The following is a 22,055-nucleotide window of genomic DNA, read 5'->3' on the forward strand; positions in this document are numbered from 1 at the left end:
TAAGGTTTTAAAAAACAAAAAACTGTACCTAGTTTGAGCCAGTAATCAATTAAAACTTGTTGTTTGAACAGTTCATGTGTGTTTCCTTCATATGGTGACATTTGTTACGGCTTGTTATATAAAACTTTTTGTGGTAAAGTTTTCCTCACGATAGTTTGTTTATTTTAAGCTACCCCTGTCTTTGCAATGTCGGCATTTTCTTACGCGGTCACGGGTTATTTTTATAAATAAAAGAATTGATCATTTCAAATAAATTAGTTCTGATAAATAAAGTTAAAGAAAACTCAAGAAATGATTTTCCTTGTTATTTAGACAATGTTTCAAAATAAAACTGTTCTGGGTATAAAAATTTGACGAAAGCCTTCTCCTTCTCCACATACAGCCATATTTGTCCTCCGCCTTTCGAAGAAAGCAGGGGACTATGAAAATGGGTACGTCCGCCTGTCTGTCTGTCTGTCCGTCAGTCCCTCACACTTTCGGGACACAATAACTCTCCTTCTAATTGAGCTAGAATGTTCAAACTTGGTGTAGGTATTTATTAGGTCAATCACTTGATGGAGTTCGAAGATGAGCATTTTCTGCTTATGGTAAACAGAGATAAGCAATTTGATTGGTTGATGCTTTGGGACACGTGTAACAGAGTGATTTATACCTGAAGTTGACGTTTATATTATGTTCATTATTTATTGTCCCCCGCCTTTCGAAGAAAGCAGGGGACTATTAAAATGGGTTCGTCCGTCTGTCTGTCCGTCTGTCTGTCTGTCCGTCTGTCCGTCACACTTTTTGGGACACAATAACTCTCTTCCTAATTGAGCTAGAATGTTCAAACTTGGTGTATGTGTTTATTAGGTCAATGCCTTGATGGAGTTCGAAGATGAGCATTTTCCGCTTAGGGTAAGCAGAGATAAGCAATTTGATTGGTTGATGCTTTGGGACACGATAACTCTCTTCCTAATTGGGCTAGAATGTTCAAACTTGGTGTATGTGTTGATTAGGTCAATGCCTTGATGGAGTTCGAAGATGAGCATTTTCCGCTTAGGGTAAGCAGAGATAAGCAATTTGATTGGTTGATGCTTTGGGACACGATAACTTTTAATTGAGCTAGAATGTTCAAACTTGGTGTATGTGTTTATTAGGTCAATGCCTTGATGGAGTTCGAAGATGAGCATTTTCCGCTTAGGGTAAGCAGAGATAAGCAATTTGATTGGTTGATACTTTGGTGCACGATAACTCTCTTCCTAATTGAGCTAGAATGTTCAAACTTGGTGTATGTGTTGATTAGGTCAATGCCTTGATGGAGTTCGAAGATGAGCATTTTCCGCTTAGGGTAAGCAGAGATAAGCAATTTGATTGGTTGATGCTTTGGGACACGATAACTTTAGTTCTAATTAAGTGAGATTGATGAAACTTGGTGTATAGTTTCATTACAGTAATACCTTGACTAAGTTTGATAATGAGCATTTTCTGCTCAGGGTAAGCAGAGCGATACGCAATTTGATTGGTCGAGACTTTGGAAGTAAAGATATACTGTTTGATTGTTCAATACTTTGTAAAAGATAATTTGTGATAAATTTATATGTGTCCTCTAATTATTTTTCTATTTCGGCGGGGGACATCATCCTCACTGTTGGCTTGTTTTTAATAAGTAACCTGGTGTGACAAAACTGATCTATAACTGAAGTTGACGTTTAAACTCTCGACAACTTCTTAATAATCATCTCGTTTATTCAAGATGTTCTTTAACAAGCTACACATGATCCGCGTGTAACACTAGACTGAATTTCAAAGAGAATGTATTAGTGGTGATTTCATTATACCATGACCTGACAATGACTTTCAAAGAAATATGCAGTTTAATTACAAACACCATAATTGATAATAAACAATACCATATATGATTATCACTCTTGTCCACCTCAGCTAATTGTTAGAGGCTTTATAAGCAGACGTTTACTGACAGCAAGTCAGACTTGGAATAGAGCTCCTCTCGATTTATGTCTATTTCATGTTCTCAATAAAGGTCTTCTAATTATGCTGATATTCTGTTATCTGTAAGAGAGTGTTACACACGATAACTTTAGTTCTAATTAAGTGAGAGTGATCAAACCTGGTATATATTTTTATTACATCAATACCTTGACTAAGTTCCTTAATGAGTATTTTCTGCTCAGGGTAAGCAGAGTGATAAGCAATTTGATTGGTAGAGACTTTGGAACACCATAACTCTGATTCTAATTTAGCTAGAATGTTCACACTTGGCATAGGTGTTTATTAGGTGAATGCCTTGATGAAGTTCGAAGATGAGAATTTTCTGCTTAGGGTAAGCAGAGATAAGCAATTTTATTGGTTGATGCTTGACACGATAACTTTAGTTCAAATTATGTGACAGTGATGACACTTGGTGTATAGTTTTATCACATCAATAACTTGACTAATTTCGATAATAAGCATCTTCTGTTCAGGGTAAGCAGAGCGGTAAGCAATTTGATTGCTCGAGACTTTGAAACACCATAACTCTCCTTCTAACTGAGGTAAAATGATCAAACTTGGTGTGGGCGTTCATTGGGTGAATGCCTTGATGGAGTTCGATGATAAGCAGAGAATGATAAGCAATCCGATTGGTTGATGCTTTGGGGCACGATACCTTTATAGTTTTAATTAAGTGAGACTCCCAGTTAGGTTCATTATATCATTACCTTGACTAAGTTCGATGATGAGAATTTTTTTCTGCTTAGGCTAAGGAGCGATAAGCAATTTGATTGGTCAAGACTTTGGAACATAACTCCTCTTTTAATTGAGGTAGAAAGTTTAAACTTGATGTAATGTTCATTAGGTTAATGGCTTGACTGAGTTCAGTGATAAACATTTCGACCTAAAGCTAGACAAAGCTAAGCAATTTCATTGGTCGATGCCTTGGGACAAGACAACTTTGATTTAATCTGATAGAGAGTAATGAAACTTACTGTATGGTTGATTATCAGTTTGATTGCTTGATACTTTACAGAAATATAAATATGTGTCATCAATTTATTTTGGGATTTCGGCGGGGAACATCAGCATCACTGTTGGCTTGTTTTGACAGTAAATTTGACATGGGCAACCATATATGGTCTATCTGTAAATCAACAAATTTTCAAAATTGGCCGGATAAGAAACTTCATTAACATTGAAACTAGCTACAAGAACGTAGCTAAAAACGTTGAGATATACTGATGTGTTTGTTTTTAGCTACGATTGGATGCCTTTAGTTCCAAGTGACAAACTCAGTTTCTTTATTAATGCATGCACGTAACATCTTAAAAAAAAAGGTAATTTTATACTATTATAACGAATTAAACTTACAGAGGCACAACTATCGCCTAACTCCAAATATTCGCGTTTAAATTAATGAAGCGTTGTTTTTATCCGACATACACCGTCATATAAATCTGGTCTGCCCTCTGTTTGCCCCCCCCCCCCCCAATAATTTTAGAAAATAAAAAAAAGTATTTGTGATATGTTTCAGTAATCAATACCTTCTACGGTGAATGAATCCCACATCCCCACTCCGTCATAGACTTGCATCTTGTAGAGTATTTCCGACAGTCTATTTTTCAAAATAGACCCCCACAAGGACCTGCTACTTTGGCGCTCACAAGGGGAATTCATTGAGGTTCGGAAGTCCGTTCGTTTGACATTTTCTCTGGTCGGATAAACTAGTGATCAGGCGACGGGCGGTATCTGGTCAGATCTATTTATCTCAACGATCGGTACCTGACTGAATACTGTCAGACAGCATTTCCATCAGTCTATTTTTCAAAATTTTCTGCGGGAGCCCCCCCCCCCTCATACCCTCCGTAAGGACTCTCTACTTTAACGCCGTGAGTGGGCTTCGTCGAGGTTCGCAAGTCCATTCGTCTGACACTTTACCTCAACGATCAGTGCCTGAAATACTGCCAGGCTGCATTTCCGGCAACTTGTTTTTCAAAATTTTCTAGGGGAGCCCCCTATACCTAGTTGAAGCTCGTCCCTTTGCCCCCTTAACCTTGGACTTGCCCCCTTAACCTCCAGCTTTGCCCCCTTAACTTCCAGCTTTGCCCCTCAAACCACCGACGGCTGGCGCCGCCACTGTTTGCTACGTGAAACTACATGTATGGATAGGACCATCTCTTATCTCGAAACACGGAAGGTTGAGAGATGAGGTTTGTTATCTACAATGAAACTTGTAAAATGCTTGTGAGCAGGGGCGCGGAACGGCGCGAGGGCCAGGGTACCAAAAGGTAGGGGGGTCCGGGAGTCTCCCCCCGGCCTCTAGAAAATTTTGAAATTTGTCAATTCTGAGAACGCTGTTTAGAGCGCATCTAGCATTCCAACATAAAACCCTTTAAAATACATGATAATAAAAGAGACAAAAGCCGGATTATTCACAATTTTCGTATCATGAGCAAATTTGACATTCAATACACCAATGTTCATCAAGAAAATAGAATAAGCTTTTTGAACGAGACAGCTAGTATATTTAAAGACATGATTCTTGCAAGAGCTCATATTCTGGAGCTAGTGTTGACGAGACAATACAATGAGACTATAATCGACCGAAATAATTGATGCCAGGCAGGGGCGCAGATCGGTAAAAATTAGTGGTGGGGACAGTCCATGCGCGGGCGACTATTGGCAGAGAGTGGGGTTCGGGGGTCCTCCCCCGAAATTTTTTGAAAACTAGACGCGTGGGTATTTTCAGCATCATTTTCTGGCAAACAATTCTAATCCCTCAGGCAGCAAATGATACGAAATCTAATCTAAAGACAAATCTTCAAGCCACCGTTCACGATTTATTCTCTCATGTACACTACAAGAACTAGAAATACATGTATTTACACTACTGAGATTCCAGCTCCGCATCCATTACCAGTAGTGTTCGATCCCAATAATAACTTAAAGAATATTTTCTCTAGAAATTTATAAGCGTTCATATAGAGTCGGGCCCGTAGGCTGGAAGCAAGGTGAGCGGGTTCGTTTGTGAAATAAAAGGACCGACTATATAACCAAACGCCAGTGCTAGAGGTGGGGTGGGGGGGGGGCTTACAATTTTTTGAATTTTTGTTGCAAAATGGTGTCTAAATATGCATTATCAGCGATTCTGAGGAGTTTTTACCAATAACAAAATAGTTCAGAGAGCAATTTTTTAATAGAAAAAAACATTCAAAAAAGTGTTTAATATATTTAAAACTAAAGAACAGTAGGCCTACACTTATATCCACTCTGTCCGGTTCTTTTCGCTTTGTCTTCTTTCTCGACGGCCCATGACAGGTTTTAAAAAATGTCTTTTCCGATAAATTTCCTAAATTTCTAATCCATCTTCATAACAGCAAAAACATTTCACTTACTTGTAATAATAAGTACACGATTCTTGGCTCAACTTACTGTACTTCTCAGTTATTCCTTAACCCTTTAATACCCAGCGTATCAGATATGCACACCTACATGATATACATATTATAATCCCTATGGAATATTTTAATTATTTACTGTTATAATACGAATTATCACTTATTCCCTGTTAAATAAAAATCGGTCACCGGGTGCAGCTGTACAACTTCAAGGACCCTGTCCTCAAGTGCCTGGGACCAACTCTACACTTTCTGAAATGTCAATAAAAGCTCTGGAATGATTTCAATTTAAAAAAATAAACAGTAAGCAAAACATCGGAAATAAGTGGTGGGGACCGTCCCGGTGTCCCCACCGGGATCTGCGCCCATGATGCCAGGCGCGGATCCAGGATGTTTTGCCGAAGGCGCTAAACGTTCTAACGGGGGGTTGGGGGGGACCTCCCCCAGAAAAATTTGGTAAATTAGATTCAATTTGATGCATTCTGGCGTATTTCCGGAAGGTAAATTCCAAAATTACAGGTCTAAAAATCGCCAATAAAATCGCATAAAATCTCCTTAAAATAAAGAATGGGGAATGCTCCCTTCACAGGTGAGGAACAAAATATCTTCAGATACCATATTATCGTTGTTCTTAAAGTAGCTAAGTCCGTAACTCAGTATCATCCAAAATCTTCGACATTGAAAACACGAATTTTTTTGCAATTTAAATCAGCATTGGTGTTGTGATCTTACCTGGAAAAGATGGGCTTCTGATATCCAATATTTAAGATAAAATAAACATTTTACCATTGGTACACGAATCGTGTACCATAATGCGTTTCAGCGCCATTTGTAACAAGGTGCTCAAAGAATGGGGCTAGACATATTCCACAAGTCATGTCAAACGGTGATATCATGTTCTTATTTGGAGAGCATGCGCAATAAATAATATCGATGTTGACTGGAATAACCAGACGCTAGAAACTGACTTGCGGTTGAGACTTCTGGCGTATTACGCCGAACATAACTGATGACAATTCACAGTAAAACGGACACGATTGAATGTAAAACAGTTTATATAAATTCATATTACATTATTATATGTGTTGCGAACCATTTGTGCCAATTACTTGGTCCAAAATATTAGCGATTTAGCTCCTTTAACAAGCTTTATTAGCAGTATCAATTTACTATTAGAGTAACCAGTCCATTTAAGTATAGGAAAGTTGGTCGGGGTTTTCCAGAGCACAAACTTTCACAGACGAAAAGTCTATAGACTTGGTTTACTGTTTTTACTTTCAGCGCATAAAAATAAATAATATAGCTTTCAATAGTTGCTTTGTGTACGAGAAAAAGGAGAAACGAAAGGAAGGGAATTCGACGGTTAGGATCCTTGACAATAAGGCTAATAAAATAAATCGATTGATGATGAATTTAGTTTATTGTTAATCTCTAATTACCCGATTTTAAACACACGTGGTCTTTAAATTTCAATAAACGTATATTTTCATACAGTACGGTATTTAAAAATTGCCGTCGTCAATAGGCGATTTGCCGTGGGGTCAATTAATCCCGACGGCAATTTATGCTGTACACGTTTTTGGCTAATTGCCAGAGCTGTATGTGACTATTTGTTTTTGCCCACAATGGAATGAAAGTCATGACTCAACTCAATGTATACAAACTCGCAATTTTTGGATCAGATTTAGGCTTTTAGATTTAAGTTTCTCGGACCCTTTAAATTTTGAAGCCTGAGCGGGGGGGGGGGGCGCCCCCCCCCCCCTCTGGATCCGCGTTTGGATGCGCTGATCAGATTTCACAATAAATTCAGATAATATTTTCACAATGTCTATTTCTTCCATTCTCAACTTGTGAATTTTGGCAAATAGTCGATTGTTCAGAGAATTCTGAGATATTGTGGACCTAGTCCAGGGCCCTGTTTCTCGAAATCTTAACTAAAGATAAAATCCATATTTTAGTAGATAATTTTGATTGGCTAAGCACTAAAATCAGTCTAATATTATCCAATCAAATTACTAAAATCTGGATTTTATCTTAGTTAAAATTTCGTGAAACAGGTCCCAGGTTTTTTAGATGTCGCATCTGGCCAAGGCGTTCATAGCTGATAATGAGAGTTCGCGACCGACCAGACAGCAATTACATATCTATCAGTTAAAAATGAATAGACTAGTAAAAGTTGAAAACTTTCATCATTATGGCATGGGTATACATGTATACCCCAGAAAACCCCAGAAAAGGGCAGGGTACCATTTGTATACCCTGGTACCCGGTTCCGGCGCCCCTGCTTGTGAGTACTCTTGGAATCTAGTAATTTGAAACGGTTATTTATCCGGCCCAGATAGGTAAACTAGAAGTAATTAGTTGTGTAAAATTACAATTTATAGAAATTCTAATTTGTTTAAATGAGGGGGGCTGCCAATTTGCTATTTTATCGGTAAGACATGAATTTGGAATTTCGCATTTGGAATTTGGAATTTCGCATTTGAAATTTGGAATTTGGAATGAGCCTTATGGGCTTTCGCACGATCGAGGCGTTATGCGAGAATCTGCTCCAAAATACAACGAAAGCATACAGTTCCTATTAACACTAATCAACACAGCTCACCAAATATTCCTACACCGTCATCCACGAATGAAGGGCAAAAGTTATTTTGAGTCTTTCTCCCCCCCCCCCCCCGGCACTTTTGCATGGCGATTTTTGTTGACTTATTGGTGTAGAATCGAAGAAAAGGGTTTGAAAATACATTTTCTATTATGATTTTGAGGCAGAAGGATACAAGAGTTGAGAGGATAGTCAGTTTGAAATTTGGGTCGGAAAATTGCATGTTTAGGCCACATGTTGCTCCATCTGTGGCAGAAAGAGTTATACCCAACGAAAATTTGGGAAAAGGTTAGTGCCGGTCTAAGAGACGAGAATTAACATTAAAGTCAATATAATGGGGAAATCGTTAGTGATCTGTGGTCAAATGGAGGCAGACCAAAATTTCACTGTCTCAAAATTTCACCAATTGTAGTTCGTCTATTTATAGCAATTCTCTCTCTGTCTCTTTTCTCCCCTTTTGCACGCTAATTTTTGTTGATTTTTTGGCTTAGAATGGACAAAGAGGGTTTGAATTAACATTTTCTGCCTGGTTTTGGTACATTTTGAGGCGGAAGGATAACAGAGTTATCAGGTGATATGACGGCAACTACATGCTTCTTCAAGTTTGTGTGTCTCAAAATTTTGGTGGTGAACCTCATACAAATGTTAGTGCAAAGACATGACCATTTTTTCCTCTGTCTGTAGTGAAAAGCATTCAGCCCAATGAAAATTTGGGGAAAAGTTGGAGGTGGGCAGAGGCCAGAATTAACATTGAAGTCAATGGGGAAATTAATGGTGGTCTGCATCCAAATCACATACACGAGTTATCTCCCTTCACGCTAAACAGACGTGTCTTCAGTTGTTAATTTGTGTTTCCAAAGTCAGCATTTTGAGTTATTGGGTGTTAGTTTGGAGTTATTGGGTAGTTATTATTGTGCAGATCTGTATGAAAATAAGACTGAACTAGCTAATCGCACTGATCTCTATATATAGAGATCAGTGGCTAATCGACACTGTATTTTTAGTCGGCCGGATTTCCTCTCACACCACGTGACAAGGATGGGCTTGTGGGTAGACACTACTGGCACCCACTGCCTGGAAGTTTACTATTTTGTACGTACAATTTGGTATCTTTTGGTTGACTTTTTGCAGTAATTGATATTTTGTAGTCCTGTAATGTTCTCGGAAACTAAAAGGGCATATAAGGCAAACTTTGGCTGATATTCCTACGATTGATTGTGATTTTTTTGTTTTTGTTTTTTGATATAGAATCTAGCCTACTAGTACGAGCGAATAAGTTACTAGTAGAACTTCCATCATCTCATCTCCCTGTGGCACAGCACCGACATATAATTATTTCGAGTGCCAATGGTGGACAGTGTGAAGTACAGTAGAAGAAAATTTCTTATGGTCGTTTTTGTTTGGAAAAGTTAAATTATGTGATGTCTATTATTATACTTAATACGGGTGAGTTTCTAGCGAGTTATAGTATAGTTTGGGCCGGCTTAAAAAAAAGTTTGTTCAATTGTTGATGCCTATTATTATTATAACGTTCCAGAATGGTATGGTACAACTCCTTGAAAGAATCATTATTATTCTAGTTAGGCTTTTGTATCAGTTCATGAAGGAAATAAATGTCACTACCGTTATTGTTCAGGTTGTGCCTAGTTCTTATTAAAGCCAAAGGACAATATTGGTGGCAGTCATTATCCCATTTGTGATAGAGCTGGTTAAACACATTCTAAATATAATTTAAACACAGAGATCATTGCTACGATAGCTGAGTAATACAGGTTTCCTGAATCGGAAGTGACAAACGCCAAAGGAAAACACGAGTCATACCTCTATATAACTGACTGATGTGACGAGTGATAACAGATACACGGCTGAATTTCTGCTCACTAATAATTCCTTCGAAGACCAAAAGTTGTTATATGGGACTGTAAGAGGATACCTGACAATTCAATAAAGAAATTGAATGTCATTAGATAAGAGAACACAAGAAAAATGGAAATAGTCTGTACATTCCCTTGTTTATATTCATTCTATACCTTATAAAAACATGGTAATGCACAGACTTTTCTGCTTTTCTTTCGTGTTCTCTTATCTAGAGGCAGTCAATTCTTTTTATGAATTGTCAGATATCCTCTCACAGTCTCACAAACAACTTTTGGTCTTGGAAGGAATTATTAGTGAGCAGAAATTCGGCCGTGTATCTTTTATCACTCGTCACATCAGTCAGTTATATAGAGGTATGACTCGTGTTTTCCTTTGGCGTTCATCACTTCCGATTCAGGAAACCTCATTATCCTTGTCTTTAGCACAGTTCTCTGAATCAAGTTCCGTTTGTTTTTTTGTTTTTTTCAGTAAGTTGTGATATATAATAATATTTTTATTACTTAAAAATTTATATAAAGCGCCTGACTGTAGATATTTAAGATATGCTATTAGTTACTATACAACTTGGCTATTTAGTTTCAGTTATTTAATTAGTAAATTTATATCACATGACTATGTCACGTCACTGAAAATGATTAAATTTATAAATTCAAATTCAGTTGAACTCCCCCCTCCCCCTCCCCCTCCCCCTCCCCTACTGTTTAATTTTTGTTTGCTTGTTCCCACAATGTTAGTCACTGTTTCAACTCAGCGTCTTAGTATATTTCCATTAATCAAATATTTATATTTTTTGTATATGTACTGCATACATGTGTATTGGTTACTGTTTCAACTCGACTATTTTGTCAAAGTTGATTAACTATTACTTTGTAAAATATTTTGCATCGAGTGAATGTGTCACTAAAATTGACTAAACTTATTAATTCAAACCTCTAAAAGTATTAAGGTGCATTAAGCACAATTTCAAACTAATTCATCCTAAGTTACTGTGTTTAGTTTCGAGTGTTGTGCTGGTCTTTAAAGTAAATGACACTCAAGTCTTTTAATTGGCACAATACACTAGCATGTATACTTTCTGATAAAAAATATGCTCACTCACTCAAAAACCAATTCTTTTAATGTTGTAGATAAAGTCTTTCTACAAAAAATGGTAAAACTAAATATAGAATTTCTTATATTTTTAACATACATTTTTAATTATTTTTTCCCTCTACATTTACTTAACAAAATGTCTTTGGTACCTAAGAAAACATGGTTCTTTCAAGGTTATTGTCTGTTATTAACAAGTCATTCTCTTATATTACATATTAATTTAAAATTTAAGAAATATTTTAATGAGTAATCACATAAAAATAATAACAATTAATACTCAAGGTCTAGGATCAAAAAGTAAAAGAAACGATGTTTTTAATTTTTATAAACAACACAATTATAATATAATCTGCTTACAAGACACTCATTTCAGCACACAAGATGAAACTCAAATTGAATTACTTTGGGGTTATAAATGTCTATTTAATTCTTATTCCACTAATTCGAGGGGTGTTGCGGTACTTTTCAGAAATAATTTTGAATTTACAATACATCGATCCAAAAAAGATGAAAATGGTAACTTATTGGCAATTGACCTTAATATTGAAGGAATACGACTGAGCCTTTTAAATATTTACGGCCCTAATCAAGACCGCCCTGATTTCTATGACGTGGTAAGAAGTATTATACTAGAATTCGGAAATAACTCTAATATAATTTGTGGCGACTTTAATCTGGTTTTAAAACCGGAAATAGATACTGACAATTACTTACATATTAACAATCCTAAAGCAAGGTCCTGTATTTTAAGCGTAATGACGGAATTTAATTTACTTGACTACTATAGAATTTTATACCCTGACTTAAGAAGATACACTTGGCGAAAAAAGAGTCCAAAGAAACAAGCCAGATTAGACTTTTTCTTAACTTCAGAGAATCTTACTAATTTCATAGAAAATATTAAGATTAACGCGGGGTATCGATTGGATCATTCAACTGTAGTTTTAGAACTTTCAGTAAGTAAATTTGATAAAGGCAGAGGGTTGTGGAAATTTAATAATACTCTTTTAAAAGATGAAAACTATTCAAATATTATCAAAAATACAATTAACCAGGTTAAACAACAATACGCCATTATTATTTATGACAGAGACATGATACCTAATATTGACGAACACGACTTACAATATAGTATCTCGGATTCAGATCTTTTGTCAATTCTAATTATGGAATTACGATCAAATTCTATGTCGTATTCTATACACAAAAAAGGTGAAACAAAAACTAGAGAAAAAAATTTGATTGATAAAATCTGTAAATTAGAATCTCTTTCAGACCAAAACAAACTAAAATCAGAAGAACTAATGAAACTAAATGAACATAAAAATGATCTTGAAAATATTCGGAATGACTATATGAAAGGCGTTGTAATTCGATCTAAAGCTCAATGGATTGAGGATGGTGAAAAACCTTCAAAATATTTCTGCAATTTAGAACTAAACAATTATACGAATAAAACAATTCAAAGGGTGGAAATGGGAATATTATTACAGACCAGAAAGAAATTCTAAAACAAGTCAGGCACTTTTATGCCTCACTTTATAATGATCGTGAATTAGTGCTAGATAATTATGACCTTAACGAACTGCTGAAAAATTTTAATTATACTATTTTGGACGATACACAATCGAACAGTTTAGAAGGACTAATCTCTGAAGAGGAATTACTTATAGTTTTGAACAAAATGAAATTAAACAAATCACCTGGGTCTAGCGGATTCCCGGCTGACTTTTACAAGCATTTTTGGGGTCAGTTGAAACCCTTTATCCTCAGAGCTGCAAATGACATTTATGACAAAGGAATACTTCCTATTGATCAGCGATTTGGAGTAATAACTTGCATCCCTAAAGGTGATAAGCCAAGACATCTTCTTACCAACTGGCGACCCATAACCTTACTAAATGTATTTTATAAACTATTATCTGGTGTCATAACAAATAGAATAAAATCGGTTTTAAATATTTTAATATCCAATTCTCAGACTGGTTTCTTAAGAGGGAGATACATTGGGGAAAATACTAGGCTTTTGTTTGATTTACTTCACTACACCGAAAATAATGACATACCGGGACTACTAATTCTTATTGACATTGAAAAAGCTTTCGATTCAGTTGCTTGGTCCTTTGTTTATAAAGTCCTAGACTTCTTTAATTTTGGCGATACAATTAAAAATTGGATTAAGATTTTTAACAATAATATCATATCCTCTTACACAATGTGGACATCTGTCTGAATCCTTCAATGTTGAGCGCGGTTGTCGACAAGGTGATCCCATTGCCCCTTACATTTTCATATTGTGTGCTGAAATTTTGTCCATTTTAGTTAAAAATAATAAGCTCATTGGAGGAATAGTTATAGGAAAAACAGAACATGTCATTTCGCAGTATGCCGATGATACCACTCTTTTTCTAGATGGATCAAAACAATCATTTCGCTCAGCATTAGATACCCTAGACCAGTTTACAAGCATATCTGGCTTAAAAATAAATAGCTTCAAAACTAAGATTGTGTGGATAGGTTCTAAAAAATACAGTAATCAAGTCTATCATCATGATAAATGGAAATTATATTGGAGTTCTACTTCCTTCTCTCTATTAGGCATAGACTTTTCTATTGAACTTAACAATATCACAACGTTGAATCTTGACAAACAGCTAATTAAAATTAAAAGCTCAATAACACAATGGAACCGGCGAATTTTGAGTCCGATAGGTCGAATCACTGTTATAAAAACTTTACTACTACCAAAGTTAATACATATATTTATCTCACTACCAAATCTTCCTATTAATATCATTAAGGCAATAAACACTGACTTCTTTAAATTTTTATGGGGTTCTAATGTCGATAGGGTTAAAAGAGATGTACTTGTGACGCCATATCAGTACGGAGGTTTAAAAATGACGAATCTAAATTTATTTATTATGGCTCTAAAATGCACATGGATAAGACGAATCTTACTTAATTTTGATACTCCGTGGCTTGATATTATCCATGCATGCTACGGAAATAACTTTACTAAACAGTTAATAGATTCGGTGACCAATTTTTAGATTCGAAAATAAACACAACTAATCCATTTTGGAAAGACGTTTTTACTTCCTGGTCACATATATCTCAAAATATAATTAACACTGACTTACCCAAATCTCCTCTTTGGTATAACTCAAATATTGAAATTGATAACAAACCTATATATTTCAAATCATGGTACAATAACGGAATTACAGTTTTAGGCGATCTGTTCAATGACAATGGTACAATACTATCAAAAATTGAATTGGAAAACAAATTTAAATTACCTCAAATTTGTTTTTTGAAATTTCAAAGCCTACATTCTTGCTTAAAAGAATTTTTAAATAAAAATGAAATAGACACTTTAGGTATAAAATTAGAAAGGCCGTATGTTCAAACAATTGTTCAAAAATTACAAACAAACCTAAAAGGATGCAACTATTTCTATAAACTTTTACTAAATACAAATGTTATTCCTACTTCAACAATAAAATGGCAGGAACTTTTAGATTTGGAACCAAACGATTGGCAAACGACATTTAGCAATGTCTTTTTACTAACAAATGATACAAATTTACAGTGGTTTCAGTACAGACTATTGCATCGAATTTTACCTCTCAACTCTTACCTAAAAAAAACTAAAATAAAAGATACAGACCTATGTTCGTTTTGTCAAGATTCAACGGAAGACTTAATTCATTTTTTTACATCCTGTAAAATAGTCCAAGAACTATGGGAAAGTCTAAAACTATTAATTAAAAATAATCTTAATATTGAAGTTACTTTTGAACCTAAAACTATTCTTTTTGGATTACACACTTACAAATATAAAGACGCCCTGAATTTAATAATACTTCTATCTAAATTTCATATATATGTTTCAGCAAAGAAAAGCCAAACTTTGAACCTATCCTCACTGCTATCTTATTTTGGGTACCAATCTGCTATAGCTCATTATACCTCAAAAAAATTAGAAAAATGGTCAGTAATTGACTCTCTATTATCAGACGAATATTAACTTTTTAACATATTAACAGAGAATGACTACTCTACTTCTTTTATTATTAAAGTTTAGTGTTACATACATACGGTTTGGGGGGTCCTTGCTACCGTCCTGTCATGATGCCCCCCCCCCCTCGTGCCTAAATGTCCCGGTTTTTAAATCCGCTGTTTTTCAATTGAAAATAATAACACAAAACAAAACACATAAACTAGTGCTTAATGTACATGTATACTGTATGTGACTCATGCTTCATTATAAAACATCTGATCCCAAAAAAAAGTTCAGTACATAATTCTACAGGCCTAAAACTGGAATATCGGATTGTGGTGCCTCTAGAGGTCACAATTATTATCTGATTTAAAAAAAAACCAACGTTCGAATATATTACCCTTACACCGTAATGTTGGTTGAGTTCGAATTTTAATCAAAATCGGACCAAAACTGCCGGACAAAATGGACGTCCCTTGTATGCAAATAGTGTAATCATATGGTATATCAAGATTGTGGACCCTCTAGAGGTCACAATTTTGATCCGATTTTGATGAAATTTGAAATACATGTTTATAATAACCCAAAGATCTTGGATTGTAACTTCCTGAATTATGGCCCTTGATTGTATGAAAAATCACTTTTTAGCTTGTGTTCCCTCTAGAGGTCACAATTTTTATCAGATTTAAAAAAACATGTCAATATGTCACCATTCCACCAAAATGATGGTTAAGTTCGAATTTCGTGAAAATCGGACCAAAACTGCATGAAAAAATGGCAGCTCCTCGTAAGCAAATAGTGTAAAAGTTAAAAGTATGTCATACCAAGGTTGTGGACCCTCTAGAAGTCACAATTGTTATCAGATTTTGATGAAACTTAAAATATGCGTTGTCCCAAAGATCTTGGTTCCTTTCGGTATTTGAGCATATAAGACCGTAACTTCCTGGATTATGGCCCCTGATTGTACGAAAAATCATGTTTTTTTAGCTTGTGGATTAGAGGTCACAAATTTTTATCTGATTTTAAAAAATGTTTAAATATATCACCATTCCACCATAATGAAGGTTGAATTCGAACTTCGGAAAAATCAAAACGAAACTGCCTAACAAAATGGCTACTCTTTGTACTCCCTTTCAATATTTGAGCACTTAAGACCATAACTTTCTGGATTATGGCCCCAGATTGTATGAAAAATCGATTTTCATTTTAGCATGTTCTCTATCCATCTCTTGCAAAATGTGGGCGTATCTTGCCTGATAAGCGCTGGCAGTTAAGACTTGTGAAACAATCACAAAATGGCAGAAAACGCATCTTCTGGCTTCTAGAAATGAAAGATTTCTGGTTAATTCGCACACTTATAATGGGCACTCCAGGCTGAATTTTGATATTGTCTGATCATGATAACAAATGTCCCAGTTTCTTTTATTGATAATTTGGTAATCCTATATTTGAAATTTTTACATTGCAGATTAACTTAGCATTGGAGTATGGAAAATTGTACAATATATTTAACAGTATTGCTGATATGGCTCAGTGCTAAACATGAAGTCAAAGCTTCCTATTGTCCACATGGTGAATTCCTAAATGCAATACTTAACAAATGCCTCAATTGTTCTATTTGTCCTGATAACCAAATCTTCCGAGTCCCTTGTACCAACATTTCGGATACTGTTTGTGGTCCGTTTGAAGAATTTATCCATTTTAAACATGGAGATCGAACACAAGTTGGTGTTTTTTTAGATGAAGAACCAGGAATAGAAGTTGAAGGAATACCAACAAAGAGTTCAGAGGATCATTACTGGAAGAAATTAGCTTTTGCTTTAATTGGTGTGTTATGTGTGTTGATTATAGTTGCTACTATGGTGGTATGGTATGCTTGCCGTAAACTACATACATCAGTTCAGAGGAAGAGAGCAGACGATGAAGATTCAGGTATGTGTGGAATGTGGTAATGTATTTTAAATTTTCAAACTGTCATTTTTTATGTACACAAGTTGTCATGGTGTAACATGCCTGTAACGGCTCAGATGCCTGTGTGAAGGGATTCTGCATGTGCTCTCGCACAACATGGTGGACTTGTCACCTTGTGGTAAGCCTTGGTCTACCAGTTTGGAAGCGATAATCTGTAGTGTTCCAAGTGCCTAGTTCCTCTGAGCTGTCGTGAGTTGTGGCATGCTGCCGACATTGTAATGTGAATGATTCAACCAGATATGGGGGTGCATTTTATAGGGCTGGTCCCGGTGAACAGCACGTGCAGCATGAGTTACATGAAAATCATGGAGAACACATTACCATCTCAGAAGTCAGGTTGCGTTTTTGAGAACATTTCCTGGGTTCAATTCTGTGTTTGGGCCTTATTGCTCAGGTAAAGTTGGAAATGTCACAAATATACAATAAAAACATTTGGCTAGTTTTATGCAATGCGTCTATTTAGAGTAACATACCAACCTGACGTTTATTTTGCTATATGTAAATATTGTGGTGTGATGGTCAAAATGTTTGGAGATATTTGGAACTACCTACATGTATTTATGGTGAAGCATCCTAACATGTACATGTGTAGAAGACAAATTCATTCTATTGTTGCAGAAATATTTTAACTTAAACATTGTAATTACAGATGATGCTGATAATGGATATGTAGTTATACGTTCAATAAGACAAGCTCCTTACCCTGTAACAACAGAAACAAATGGGGATGGTTGTCTAAATAATACAACGTATCAGTTATTACACCAACAACGCCTTGTGCGACCTTATCGTCCTAAGAGGAGACTCTTAAATGAATATGCAGATGATGTTTTTGAGTCAGAAGATAGTGCTGGATCAAAAAGTAGTCGGCGTGTTTTATCCTCTATCCCAGAACATACTGAAACAACAAACAATCTACCCATTGTGTAATTCACCATTACTTCTTTATTTTAATTTCATATAAACAAATACGTGTTCATTATCAATGTAGCCAGACATGCTTCTATTTTGGAGAACTTCTTCTACCAGAAAGTATATGTAGCATGCTGTGCTTGCTTTTCGCAGTATATAAATACAGTAATGGAACACCTATGGTTTGGGGACAAAAGCTTGTTGTCTGTGTTAGCATCCCCGTCCAACACTCATTTCATTATAGCGTCTAGTCAATTTTAACTGCCCACTGATAAAATTAACATCTACATGTAATTAAGAACCAAAATCACCAAATTACAGTTTTATCCTGTACTGGTACATGTATGTATATTGTTTTTAAAGTGGAATAGTCTACACTAATATGTCTACTAATATTTCTTTCAGAGGAGGGTCCAGAAAGCTCAATGACAATTATTGATACTTGATAGAAATTTTATCTTTACATTTGGTACATGTTTTTTGTATGTATATGTAAATTTATAAGTGAATCTCATTTCATAGAAATATTATATACTTGATATTATTATTTTGTGATAGATTACTTGATAATTATTGACAAACAATTAGATTATGATGTCTGCAATATGTTGATTAGAACATTTTGGGGTGAAATCTAAAACGTGTAAAAATGAATCATCTAATCATTATGGAATATTCATTTCAACTACTGGTTGTCGTATTCACATCATTTATTCTTAAAAAAATGTGGCTCCTAATTGTTAAGAGTTTCTTCACTTTAATGGATTACTGGTAGTCCTAGATATATTTAAGGGAACAAGCATTTTGAGAGTACTGCTGAAGAAATACATGTCCCCTACCGACCACTATAAAATTTCACAATGCATGCATCTATACAAGATTGATACCACAAATATATTTCTGTGAATATATAATCCAAATACGTATTGATGGAATAAATTCTGTAAACCTGAATTTTCACTAAATTGGTCTGTGTAGCGAGTGCACTAAATTTCTATCAAATACCTCAAAGTTAAACCTTAAACAGAGCTGTCCCTTGGTTTTTTATAGTCAATACGGTAAAAGAAAATGAAACCACATGAAACACATATTTGATCTGTAACTCTGCAATATATAGTATTGTACCAACCTTCAATCAAATAACTGAATATTAAACTAAAGTACTTAAGGAAAATATCATTTTCATTGATTTTGATACGGCCACATGGAAATGTGGACATATATTGCCGTCCTGTCCATCCGTCGGTCTTTCCGATCCTGGTCCACAATTTCTTGTGAACGCTCTAACGTCAAAAGTTGTCATCCAATTGTTTTAAAATTGATATATGTTGTTAACATTAATGAGATGAAGAAGCCTATTTAATTTCAATAATTTCCATTTACATGTATTACGTCTAGAGTTAAGGCCCTTGTTTCACTTGCCAAAAGTTAACCTCCGATCTTTGTGAAATTTATATGCAATATTTAAATTAGGGAAACGAAGAAGCCTATTGAATTTCAGCAATTTCCGTTTATTACTTCTAGAGTTATGGCTCTTGTTCCACTTTGTTGCACCTTGTGAACGCTCTAACATCAAACGTTATCAGCCGATCTGTATGAAATTGTATTGTAAATGCCCCCAATTACTTACGAAAGAATAAAATATGCAACAACCCTTGTCGACTGCTCTGACGATTTAGCTGCTGTGGGCGTATGTTTCGTTGCCTGGCAATCTATCTTTTGGTGAACAAAGGGACATAATTCAGAATCCAATGAAGCTCGAATCGACTCAGCTATATCTGAAATTTGAGTAAAAATTATTTCCAGATAACAGAATATGCTAATATTTAGCATAGCACATACATTAGAACAGCCAGAAATATCTATACATTACGCAGTAAATGCTGGACTGTTTCTTTAATGGTATGAAGGTTATAGCTATTATGAATACCAGGGAAAAAAAGGTATCGTAGACCATGTGTATGTGTTAATATCCATTATGGACCAATATGGATCTGAAAGAATGGAAATGTGAAAACAAATCTTCTGCTCAGTTTTTTCCACAGTTATACTATCTTGTTTTATATATTTAGATCGTTTGGTTAATTAAATAGTTCTTTACGAACTACGAGTCTTAAAATCAGGTTTTTCTGGTGCATTCATACTTTACTGTTAAAACTCCTCATTGTGCTTGTGTAATTAAGGTATATTTATCCTGGTAATAGATGTTTTAAATGATTTGAAATATAGATAAATCCTGTGTAATAACAGTACATAATTTTACAGACTGTTTCTCGCTAAATAATATTTACTTATAGACAGTGGTTCTCAAGCATTTGTATACAAAAATTGTTTGTATTGAAGGTCATTTAATGTACTACTTACATTATTACAAGTCTTCCTCTGACGACATTATCAAGAATTGTACATTAAAATAATTAAATTATATTTATGTAACCTTGCTTTGTTAAACTTGAAGTCCAACATATGAGCTACTATTCATTCACACCATTCTTCTTTACATCATATGTTTTTTTATTTGTAATGTTTGATGTAAATTATTTGTACGTTGAACTCTTATCTAAATCTTGCAATTAAAGGTAATTTTTTATATATAAAACAGTTCCATTTAATTTCTCCCCCTTCTTCTAACAAATCTTTTAATGTCCTACTTGCATAACCGTTTATTGCAACATATATGCAGGGAAAACATTATTTGTTTCTGAAAACAACATATCTAACTGAATACTACATATATTCTATTTAAAGTAGCTAAGTCTCTAACTCAATATCATCCAAAGACTTACACGTTGAAGCCACGAATTATTTGTCAGGCTTCCGATATTCGATATTTAAGACAAAATAAACATTTTACCATTGGTACACGAATCGTGTACCATAATGCGTTTCAGCGTCATTTGTAACAAGTGACCAAAAAGAATGAGGCTAGACATATTCAACAACTCATGTCAAATGGTGACGCCATATCTTATCTGGAGAGCATGCGCAATAGACTGGAATAACCAGACGCTAGACTTATGCCATATTTCGCTGGACATAACTGATTTGAAATAAGAGTCAAAATGGAAACAATTGAATGTAAATAAGTTTATATACAATCAGTTTACTTTATTATATGCGTTGTGACCCATTTGGGTCAATTTCTAGGTCCCAAATATTAGCGATTTAGCTCCTTTAAAATTGGACAAGAAGTCATAATCGCCCATGGGCTAAAATGAAGAATGAAGAGCCTTCCCACTTACAAACTGTTTGATTTGATGATATAATTAGACTAAAAATATATTCTAAAGTTTGCTTCAAATTCAAAACATTTTAATTGAAAGAAAACAACTCCAACCTATTTTAAGCAGCCTTGATTGAGGGAAGGGTCCATTTTCAGCTTGTACACTTTATCATTACTCACTATCCATTTACCATAAATATCAAAGTCTAATAAATTCTTAAACACTAATTTCATTTCCTATGTTTAATCTCAAAGTCTACAGTACGTTTTTTTAGTTTCTCACTGTTCTCAACATTTCTAGCCATGCGAACAACAGAACCAAATGTTCCCTATGTTATTCAAGCAGACAACAAACGAACAGGCTGTCTGTTAGTGATCCCATTATGTTTTTGTCCTGTTTGCACTCCCATCAGTTTTTTTTTTCAGGGAATCCAGTATTTTTCTCTGGTTGAACGTGACAAGGAGTAGGGTCGCCTGTCCAACCTCGTGGGTTTTCTCTGTGTCCTCCGGTTTCCTCCCACTGCTAAAGACCCTTATGTGCAAGCAATTATTAAAATAAAATTGAACCATATATTAGTCCCGAAATGACCTAGTTTGTGTCGAGCGGGCATTAAACACCATTTCTCTCCCAGTATTTTACTAGTAAGATTGGGTGTCTCTACATATATTTTTATTGGAAATAAGTACCCTATAAATACTTTCGTAGGAATGTGTCTCAAGTCATATTCATATTAAAGATTTACAGATACTAATCAACTATGCTACTGGACAGCAAATAATTAATGAACTGCATTAAAATTATGAGAACTTATGGAAGAGGCTAATATAACCATATAGCAATACTGGCTCATTTCAGGTTACATGCACCTCTTAATTTCAATGCCAAAATTAGTTTCCTTTTCCAAGGCATTGAATTTGAAGTGGTTTATTATTGTGACAATTACATGGAAATATGTGTACTGAAATGCTGATTCAGAACAAGTAGAAAACATAACAAATTAA

General features: G+C 35.0%; 1 protein-coding gene and 1 long non-coding RNA gene across 2 annotated transcripts; one reads left to right on the forward strand and one right to left on the reverse strand.

The window, feature by feature from the left end:
- Positions 1 to 1,916: 1,916 nt before the first annotated feature.
- LOC126824383 (uncharacterized) lies at positions 1,917 to 8,985 on the reverse strand. The gene is made up of 3 exons (XR_007681531.2): positions 8,770 to 8,985; positions 2,964 to 3,115; positions 1,917 to 2,049 (listed from the first exon to the last, which is right to left on the reverse strand). It is a non-coding gene; the product is annotated as an uncharacterized LOC126824383 (long non-coding RNA).
- LOC126824380 (uncharacterized) lies at positions 8,916 to 22,041 on the forward strand. The gene is made up of 4 exons (XM_050553602.2): positions 8,916 to 9,063; positions 9,220 to 9,417; positions 16,416 to 16,879; positions 17,568 to 22,041. Exons 3-4 carry the CDS (start codon positions 16,435 to 16,437, stop codon positions 17,846 to 17,848), a joined length of 726 nt encoding a protein of 241 aa, XP_050409559.1. The 5' UTR covers positions 8,916 to 9,063; positions 9,220 to 9,417; positions 16,416 to 16,434; the 3' UTR covers positions 17,849 to 22,041.
- The last annotated feature ends 14 nt before the right edge of the window (positions 22,042 to 22,055 follow it).

Source organism: Patella vulgata, chromosome 6 (genome assembly GCF_932274485.2).
Source record: "Patella vulgata chromosome 6, xgPatVulg1.2, whole genome shotgun sequence".
In the NCBI taxonomy this organism is placed as follows: Eukaryota; Metazoa; Mollusca; class Gastropoda; family Patellidae; genus Patella; species Patella vulgata.